Consider the following 10,152-nt stretch of genomic DNA (forward strand, 5'->3'; position numbering starts at 1 on the left):
AGCACCGTGGTAGCCCCAATTATACTTCTGAATAGGCAGTAGAATTATACAAAACAGGTTGAGGGCTTGTTCCTGTACCAGTGGTCTGACAAAGAACTGCACATGCATATTTGCCCCCAGTGGACGTAGCCACATACAGAAAAAAGTTCTTAGAGTAGTCTGGCCGCGCTTGCACTAGAGCTTCTTGTAGCCTCTCTTTGATCGTTTCAAATGCCATAAGACCTTCCTGCGTCCAGGTGAGGTTGCAATGGAGTTGAGCATTCCCAGTCTCTTTTATCATGGCTCTCAAAGGCCTTGTTAGGCAGGCATAATCTTCTGCCCAAGCTGAAGAATATCCCGCAATACCGAGAAACATCATCATCTCTCTGACTGTTCAAGGCTTTGGTGTCTTTCGAATGGCTTCCAAATGACACTCAGAGATGCTTCTGTGTCCATTGGTTATTGTTTGACCCAAATAAATAACTTTTCTTGACAATACTGTAGCTTCTTCTGAGAAGCCTTGTGTCCTTTGTCTGCCAATAGCTGTAACAGTTTGATTGAGTCCTCAAGGCACGTTTCCATATCTGGTGAACAGATGACGATGTCGTCCACATACTGACAGTACTTTTCAAGATTTGATCAATCCCAGCCAAGTCATCCTGCAACACTTTATTGAAAATGTGTGGGCTATGTTTGAATCCTTGGGGGAGACTCTTGTATTTGAAGGTTTGTCCTTTGTATGTGGATCCAAACAACCCTTGACTTTCTTCGCTAAATGGAACACAGAAAAATCTTCCACACAAATCCAACACTGTGAAGTGTGTAGCCTCTGGAGGAATTTGGGCTAGCAAGGCATGTGGATCTGGTACATCTGCTGGAAAATCCTTCACCACTTCATTTATCGCTCTTAAATCATGTACCAAGCGATAGGACTAATCTGGTTTCTTTAAAGGCAATATAGTCGTATTTGTCTGAGGATCCAAACATATTTCCACTACACCTGCTTTTAACAGTACTTCAATTTGTAGTTCAATCCCTTTGATTGCCTCCTCCTTTAGTGGGTATTTGTTCTTCCAAGTCGGTTTGGTTCCTGGTCTCAGTTCAACTCTCACCGGTTGGGCTGACTTCACAAGTCCGATGTCAGTACTATGTGACCACAAACATTCTGGAATTTGTTGCAGCATCTCCTCTCTCATACTGTCTGAGTCCAATTAAGCGCTGAACATTGACTCATGTGTCCTCTGTATCACTTGTGGTTGTCCTTGTCCTTGAGCTGAAATCATGATTTTCATGAACCTCTGCTCTTAACTTATCCAGATAGCAAGATTCTCCTTTATTGGTGAAAAAATGGCTTCCTCAGCTTCTGCCATCATTTCTCCTATATGCTTTTGCACAAATCCTTCAGCCACCATTAAAGTCACATGTGGCACTCTCCATGTTTGTGGTTGGTCAAAAACTGTCTGTGGAAAGGAGACAGTGAGGACCACAGGTGGTAGAACCTGAATCTGTCCTTGCTGTGGTTGAGGTGGTAATTGATTTAGTTGTGATTGGCTCTGCATTACCACAGCTTGTTTCTTTTTCTTCTTATTATTATCCACCAACTGTATTTGGTTGAGTTTTCTGAGAGTCTCCTGGTCCTGTTCCTCTTCTTTGTACTGTGGGAGCTCGGGTACATCTTTAAGGTTGTTTAGCCTTGCCCATCTCTATTATTTGTTCATCCTCATCTTTGAAGAGATAGTTGCCCTCCTGTGTAATCACTGGGAGCTTGGGATAAACATCAGTGCACTTCACCTCCTACTCATAAGGCGGGGGCTCCTGTACAGATGCTGTACGTGAGAAGGGTGCGGAATCTTCTCCATCAATTTTCTGTTTCCTTTTAATTTTTCTTTATTTCTTGTCTACTTTGTTCTCTTTTTTCCATTGCAGCTTCGAACCATGTCTGTCCCTCCTATACGAACAGCTAGAGAATGCCAAATTCTGTTTGTCTTTTCTCCGTGCATCTCTTTCCTTTCTTGCCTTTCTTTTGATTTACTTTATATGTGGACACAAGCACCTGCATTGTTTTAATCACATCCGGGTTAAGAGTTCCTTCAACTGGCCATGGTTGTTCAATGTCAGTCCAACGCTTGCTCCATTTTCCTGATATTTTGGAATATCTTTAATAAGGGGATTATTCTTTCGCACTACATCAATAGGAGTGATTACTTTTGTAATTTTAGTATCCGTTTTTGACATCCTAATGACCCTCTTATTTTTCTTTTATTGTAAATTGAATTGACTCATTTAAAAATTTGTTTATAAAGCATCGTGTAATCACACTCAACCAAAAACAGCTGAATTTGCCAACCACAAAGGAGACCAAATCGCTTACCACTTGTGAAAGCCAATTCACTTGTTCACCATCTGATGCATCTGATCACACTCATTTATGTAAAATTATCAAAATTATATCAATGTTCACTCCCAAAACAGCCAAGATAAACCGTACTCAGATAATGAAACCAATATTTACAGCACTCACAGTATTTAAATCAAATCTGCTTTTTTGTGATGTGTCTAAATGTTTTTAGACATTTAGGTAAATGCAGGTGAGGTCTGTTGAAAGAGTTTGTGGATAAAAATGTACTGGCCTTTAACTGGTTCAACTGGATTCAGGATTCCAAAACGTTGTCATCCGCAAGCCTCAGTGTCTGTGAAGATCTGCCAGATGTGTTGTCATCTGCCCTTTGGATGATTCAATTCAGACTCATTCCATCTTCTCTGTCTTTCCCCCACCTTTCACTCAGCATAGTACAAGAGAGGAAGAAAGAAAAAAGAAAAAGAACAACAGAAGAGTTCAGTGTCTTAGGCTCACTCTAAATTGTTATACACACTGTAATACAATTCAGTGTGACATACATTATCAACTTTATTATTTCGCACGCACTTGAAATAAAGCAATGGTTACCTTTAATCATGCAATGTATTTAAAGTCCAAAGAGTATATTAGTCAATCTGATATCACCTTTAATTCGTTATTTTTATTCTATTCATCTATTTATTTCTATTTTATTTTATTATTTTTATTCTTTTTATCTATTTAATTTAATTTATCTTATTATTTTTTCTTCTAACTACTGAGAGAAAGGAGTGGAGGGGGGTCTCAACACAGCCCATCCTGTCAAGAGAAGTTAATTAAGTTCCATTCTGTATGAAGCACCACCCCTTGCTCCGCCTCTTAAATTTAGCAAAAGCTTCCAGTATGGACTGGTCGTCAGCGAGTGAACATCCTGTTTTGGCTCCCATAGGAACAGCCCAGCTCACTGCAGTTACGCACAGTCATAAACCATAGCTGTTTATCTCACCCAGCAGCCGAAACACGAAACCTCTTTTCTTGCATAAAAAACCAGCGTCTCCCTTCACCCCAACAAGACTATCTGCTCTTTTAACCAGACAGGACTCACAGAAATCATCGCCACACACACCCCAAGCATTAAAAGAAAAAGAAAAAACCCACACACTTCTCAAACAATTCACAAATCCTTCTTCCAATTGAGAGCAGGAGATTTTCTTTCCTTTTCTGGATGTGTACATGTATGTTTAGGCAGACTGTGGCTCTAGTCCTTCAGAAGGCTCATTTTGTTATCAAATATATAAAGTCCTGTAAAGGTTCATATCCTTTATCAAATGTACAACCGTCCTTGGAAAAAAGGCTCATATATATTTATCAAACGTCCTTAAAGAAAAAGGCTCAAATATTTATCAAACGTCCTTAAAGAAAGGCCCATAATCTTTATTATCAACTTTACAAAGTCTGTAAACAGGCTCATATATGTTTATCACTCGAGGGGCAAGAAATGTTTCTCTTTATGTATTATTCAACTGCTGAGAGCTGGTGGTCTAGTGATCTAAAGGTTGCTGGTTCGATCCCAGGCTCCTCCTGCTAGCATGCTGTAGTGTCCTTGAGCAAGACAATTAACCCCTAATTGCTCCTGATGGCTGCGTCCGTCGGTGTTTGAACAATTGTAAGTCGCTTTGGATAAAAGCGTCTGATAAATGACGTAATGTAATGTAATATATCACTTACACATACACAAAAAAATACACAAAGCTCTTTACACATCTGTAGCTGAGGCACTTTCACACACACACACACACAAAAAAAGAAAAAGATACCCCTGGCCAGGGTTATTTCCTCTTTGTTTTTCCTACCTAGATTTGATTATATTATATTTTCATTCGGCCAACTTTCACGCAGCATTTAATGGACACATGTCTTACTGTTTAAGGAGATACGGGCCGTCTTCGTTAATCTTGCATGGTTTTTTAAAGAACTTTTGGCTACTAGTTCTGCCATTCTACAGTTACTTTTTACTTCAACTTTCTCCACATCTTTTAAGCCTTTAACTTTTACTTTTAACTTCATATTTTATTTCTCTCGTCTCTATTCTCTATTTCAACTTAATTCTCTTTTTCTTCGTTTATTATTCTCTTATTCCCCTTATTAACGTCTTTTACAACTTAATAAACCTCGGTTTAGATGGAAACTCACTTCACACATCAACACATCATCTCTAATCTCCGCACAATCTGCTGTTGTTAGTGCAGCCTATCTGCACAAATCACAACCGCTGCAGACCAAATAACAGCTTGTATCGTAAGTAAAACCTCACCTTTGAGGCATTAAGTGGTATCTTCTGAAGCGGGGCAGCAGTGGCAGATGAGGCCCAACACATCCTGGTTCTTGACGCCACTTTGTAGTTTCTGGATGATTTTGATGTGTTGATGAAGAAGGAGTGACCACTGATGCTGACTTGATTCACATAATAGTTTTATTACACAAATCAGCATCAAACAAGACTGGCCTAGGACATCCAGGAGAGAACAAAGCTGGAAGTGTTCTCTCGGGGAAGAAGTAAAACACTTTCCTTTATACTACTACGGGGATCATGTAGCCCATCTGGTCACAATGCATAGGTCACAGTTCAGCACTGGTCCAATGTAAATCTACACATTTCCTCCTCTGGCCAGGCTGGAGGCATCAACACATTTCCTCTCCCATAGGGCCTCTGAAAAGACACGTTGTTATTTTCGTTCTCCGTATGACATGGAAGCAATAAATTAAAAGTAACATACGTTAATAAGTATACCATACAATCACTATACAATGGGCTCTGATTCTTGAAAACCCAGGGCCCTCATTCAGACACCTCAATGTTTACAAAAACAAAGAGTGAAATAGGTGCATTGCAATGTAAATATTCAACTTATAAATGGGATATTTTGGAACTCCAAAGATAAAATCTCCAAATCTCAGTAATGATGCACCGCGCGCTGTTACCGGATTGGTCCAGTGCTGGGCAGCTGGTGTTATTCGGACAATAAGCAATGGCATTGAATCTTAATTTTTTTTTAACTCTGCTTAAACAAATACTTATTATATGAATGATGTCAATATTACAATACTATTCAACAGAATGGCTGTTATTGGTGTCAGGGAATTGCAGTTATTGAGTTTACAAGCGAGCTAGATTATGTGATGTTGATGTGGTGTATGACAATAACCGTAACTTGATTTATAGGAAAGTTAAGTAGATTCACAAGATTTACTCTCTACAAAGATGTGGGTGGCTCTTAAAATAACCTTTGGGTTGTATTTGGGAAGTGATCCAGCAGATTTACTTTGACTTGGCAGCTTTCTCAGTCTTCTTTGGGAGCAGAAAAGCCTGGATGTTGGGCAGGACGACGCCCTGAACGATGGTCACTCCACCCCGGAGCTTGTTGAGCTCCTCGTTGTTGCGAACAGCCAGCTGCAGGTGACGGGGGATGATGCAGGTCTTCTTGTTGCCACGGGCAGCGTTTCCAGCCAACTCCAATATCTCAGCGGTTACTCCAGCACGGCCGCCAGGTAGACGGAAGAGCCGGCACCGACGCGCCGGGCGTAGTTGCCTTTGCGCAGCAGCCTGTGAACGCGGCCGACAGGGAACTGGAGACCGGCACGGGAAGAGCGCGTCTTTGCCTTGGCTCTGGCTTTGCCGCCTTGTTTGCCTCTTCCAGACATGATCACGACGGCTTCTAACGAGTAGAAGGTGATCCGGTCGTTCTACAGCGCTGAAATAAATCCTTGCTGGAACGATCTGATTGGTCAGCGCTGACCCGAGTTTTTCGTCAAATCAGAATCAAATTTCACAACCGTCACACTGCACATCCAAAGCAGTAGTTTGTGTCCTTAAGCTTGTGATTTTTTTTACGTATTTTGTCTCAGAAATTAGATTATTTATATCCACATTGTGCTTTTTTTATTCATTGATTTTAGTATTTATAAATACACAGCTTGGTGTTCTAGGTGTACAATCCGGTTTAAACAATGCTAATTATGAATCATATTATATATTTCATTAAAATCCTTTAAGTTTATTTTTTGCTTTTAATTATTTTCTACACCCCACTTAATGTGTCCCCCCCAATGATCAAAAAGTAACCTAAGCCACATACACACACACACACACACACATAAACACACACACATACCACACACACACACACACACACACACACACACACACACACACACACACACACACACACACACACACACACACACACACACACACACACACAGGCACACACGCAGTTCTGACTTCTACCCCTGAAAGATAGTGGACGTTCAAAATGCTTAATCAAAAAGCATGTCCTATACTTCTGTCTTGAAAGAATTAAAGATGGTATACTTAAAATCTTTTTCTTGCAATATTGTCTTCTTCTAACTCGCTAAAGGTCATCTGAGGTCTTCAGACGTTGGTTTTAATTGTACAAGGGTCTGATCAGAGAGGTGCTAAGGAGAAGCTCTCTGAGTGGCTGTATAGATATATTTCTGAAAACAAACCAGAAAAAAAAAACATTAACACAACAAATTCACAAAGATTCAATAGAGTCCGTCATGTGTGGTATTAAACTCGGGTGTCATGTGAGGAGGTGGTGTATAAATTGTCGTCAAGGCCTGCATAAGCGGGAGACCAAGATTCCAGAGGCGGCTCAGGGTCGTCAAAAGGGATGGCAACAAAGGTCTTAACGATTTGGGTGGTCAAGCGGCGTAGTAATGGTATTATACTGTAGTTTAGTTTCTTGATGGGTGTGATGTGTTGAAGAATGAAGGAGTGACTGCTGACGCTGACTTGATTAAAATAATAGTTTTATTACACAAATCAGCATCAAACCAGACTTACCATGGATGTCCTGGGAGAGACCCGAGCCGAATGGAATCTCTGCCAAGTGATGCTCTGCATTCACTTTTAAAGCTGTACAGAGATAACATACCACATCTGGCTCCAACCCTCTTGCAGCTCACTTCCTCCTACCTCTGTCCAGTACTTTTGACAGTCCTTTTCTCATCCATTTTTCCCAGACGCAAGTCCACTGTGTTTGTAACTTTTGTAACTTGTGCCGCGTTTCACAGAAACTGGAAAACTGTAATACATACCAAAATGACTAAACTGGACCCTGTGTATTGCTGCCTGCAGCTATTATTATTATTATTATTATTATTATTATAATTATTATTATTATTAAAATGGCAAAGCCTCCCCGCAGGCCTCCACAACATCCTGGATGAACTCATCATCGTTCGTTCTGCTTTAGTCTTCTCTGAAATTCAAAATATAAAGTGTGTCTAAGAAGTCTATAAACAGTAAAGCAAACAGTATATATACTGTACGTTTTAGTTATAGCATTGAGTAATACCAGGGTTCCTGCAGGTGCAGGGGGGCGCCTCGATAGCCACGGAGACACCATCTTTAAAAGAAAGAACAAAATAGGCACAGTTGAGTGAGCAAAGACTTTTACAGCGATGAAATATGAAAGTGCTCTGTACTCTGTGACCGTGAGGGCCAGTTTGGCCCTCCCGGATGTGGTGGCGTCTTGTGATCTTAAAAATAAAAAAACAAGTTTGGGGTTTTTTTTCTTTAGACTGGTTGCAATAGCTGTATGTCATATACTGTAATCGACAATAAGTACATGCTCTTTTTTCACCCTCACTTTTCTCAGGGGTTAATCGCTGTCAGATGACACGTCAGATGAGTCAACCCATGACACGTCGCTCAGTCCTGACACCTCCCCACCGTCAGACTTCTTGTCATTCATGGCAGTAATCATTTCTAATGATTCTTGTGTGGCATCCATGAATCTCTTTCTTTTGACCATATTGACTTTAAACATGCAAAATTAACTGCTCGAAAATAGCTATATTCTATAGCGGGTAAATTTTACCTGCTGGCCATGCCCATTGCCCATATTTTAAATCTGCTTTTATCCTTACTGTTTTTAGCAATAGGGGATGCTACATAACACAATTTTAGGAAAAGTCTGGGTGTGGCGGTTCGAGTGTTAAAAGAACTTGAATTCATCGATTCAGATTTGCCTGTCACCTATGTTACACCATTGGCACTAATGATCAGTCCTATAGTGATAGGAAAAACGGCAATTTATAATTACTGAAAAAATCAACAAAAATAAATATATTTTGGAGTATAGAATAAACCTTACACATTAATCTCTATCAATAATTCCCAATCAATCAAAAATAGGAATACAATTGAAAACTGGAAAGAACATCACAGATCTCTGTTTAAAAATATATTTATTCAATTAATTTCAGTCAAGGAAGTTGTTGCATTTAGTGTTCTATTTTAAATTGTTGTGATCACCTTCCCATATAGTCAACAACTCTCACACCCAAACTACACCAGGTTAATTTCAACAGCAACCTTTTTTATTCCTCATTTTGGGAGACAAAAACATAGTTTCTGTTATTGTTTAGGGTTATATAGACTTCTTCTTTACAGAAAAAATGTGAGAAATGATTGCCTGTGCAGAGCTTTAATTTGTGAATTAATCAAAACAATGTATTGGCATTTTGGTAGACATAATGCACATTGCACCATGAAATGCAATACAATCGCCATTGAGGGTTTTACAGATACATTATCTTATATATGTGGTGTTTCACATTTGATACACACATTTTCACAACACAGTCTTAAAAATAATAAGCTATGGGATGTTAATCAATTATAAGTTGCCCCAAACCAGAAGATATTTATCTTGAAATATGAGTCACAATATAATTGTTATTGTGGCGATAACATTTTAGCAAAGCCTTCCTTGCAAAACAAATCGTTAAATAAAGTCAAGAAATATTGGTTTAAGGATTGAAAGCCTCTACTGTCTCTGCAGTGCACGGATGATCCACCAGAGCGTAGAAGACATGTCTGATCTCCATTTTTTAAGATCATTGCATCACAAAAGGGGAAATTATGGAAGTATAACAGTACTTACATTTTGAGGACAAAATATACACACCCCAAGGAACATGCAATTGATGCCTCTTCAGAATCATATTTGCCTGACACATGACGTGGTTCACTTCCGTTGCTATGATAACGACATATTCGTTGAGTTTCCCCTCTCTATCAAAGAACATTTTTGGGTGTTATCAAGAAGTAAATTATTTCTTGCTTTATTTGTGCAGTAATAAATTCTACCAGATCTATGAACTTCAAAGTCTGTGACTTTTAAATACAGCGTGTTACCATAGTCACAAAATCCTACATTGTTAACGATCCTTATAGCTCTTTTTTGTTGTATGCAGAATGAATGTAATGTGCTTTTGTACACGTTACCCCACACCTCCATGCAGTAATTCAGATACAGGAATACGAGTGAACAACACAAAGTGTCTATTTCCTTTTATTTTAAAGAGAGTGGTTAAAGCGATGGTCTAGAAATCCAATGGGGTGTCCCTGAGTCATTTAAAATCCTTCCAACTACGATTTGTACTGTTGTCCTATCTCTAAACCCATTTTTATTCTATGTGCCAGTTTTTTCTCAAAATATGTCCAAAAGTCAAGTACCATTTTGCAGCTTCTTCCTCATTTGATATGAATTTCCTTGCATTTTCAAACCACAATATGTAGTCGTGGCCACGTGGTTAAGGCGGTGGACAACTCCATTGGGGTTTCCCAGTGCAAATTAAAATCCTGCTGACTACGATGATCAGGGATGTCACTGCTTTCATGATGTTTGAATTTTTGGGCAAGTGTCTCCTGGAAATATCTCTGTGGATGGGATGGTTTAAGTAGCCACACCTGATGCTCATTGTTGGGCTAACGAGCATTCGGTTTAAAAACCCCGTCCACA

At 39.5% G+C, this 10,152-nt stretch overlaps 1 protein-coding gene across 1 annotated transcript; it reads right to left on the reverse strand.

Moving 5' to 3' along the window:
* Positions 1-5,636: 5,636 nt before the first annotated feature.
* Positions 5,637-6,019, reverse strand: LOC307247622 (histone H2A-like; the record flags this gene model as incomplete). Its single annotated transcript, XM_080024664.1, has 2 exons — positions 5,637-5,768; positions 5,858-6,019. 2 exons carry the CDS (start codon positions 6,017-6,019, stop codon positions 5,637-5,639), a joined length of 294 nt encoding a protein of 97 aa, XP_079880790.1.
* Between the last annotated feature and the right edge of the window lie 4,133 nt (positions 6,020-10,152).

The sequence above is a fragment of the Zeus faber genome, assembly GCF_960531495.2.
Source record: "Zeus faber genome assembly, contig: SCAFFOLD_36, whole genome shotgun sequence".
Classification (NCBI taxonomy): domain Eukaryota; kingdom Metazoa; phylum Chordata; class Actinopteri; order Zeiformes; family Zeidae; genus Zeus; species Zeus faber.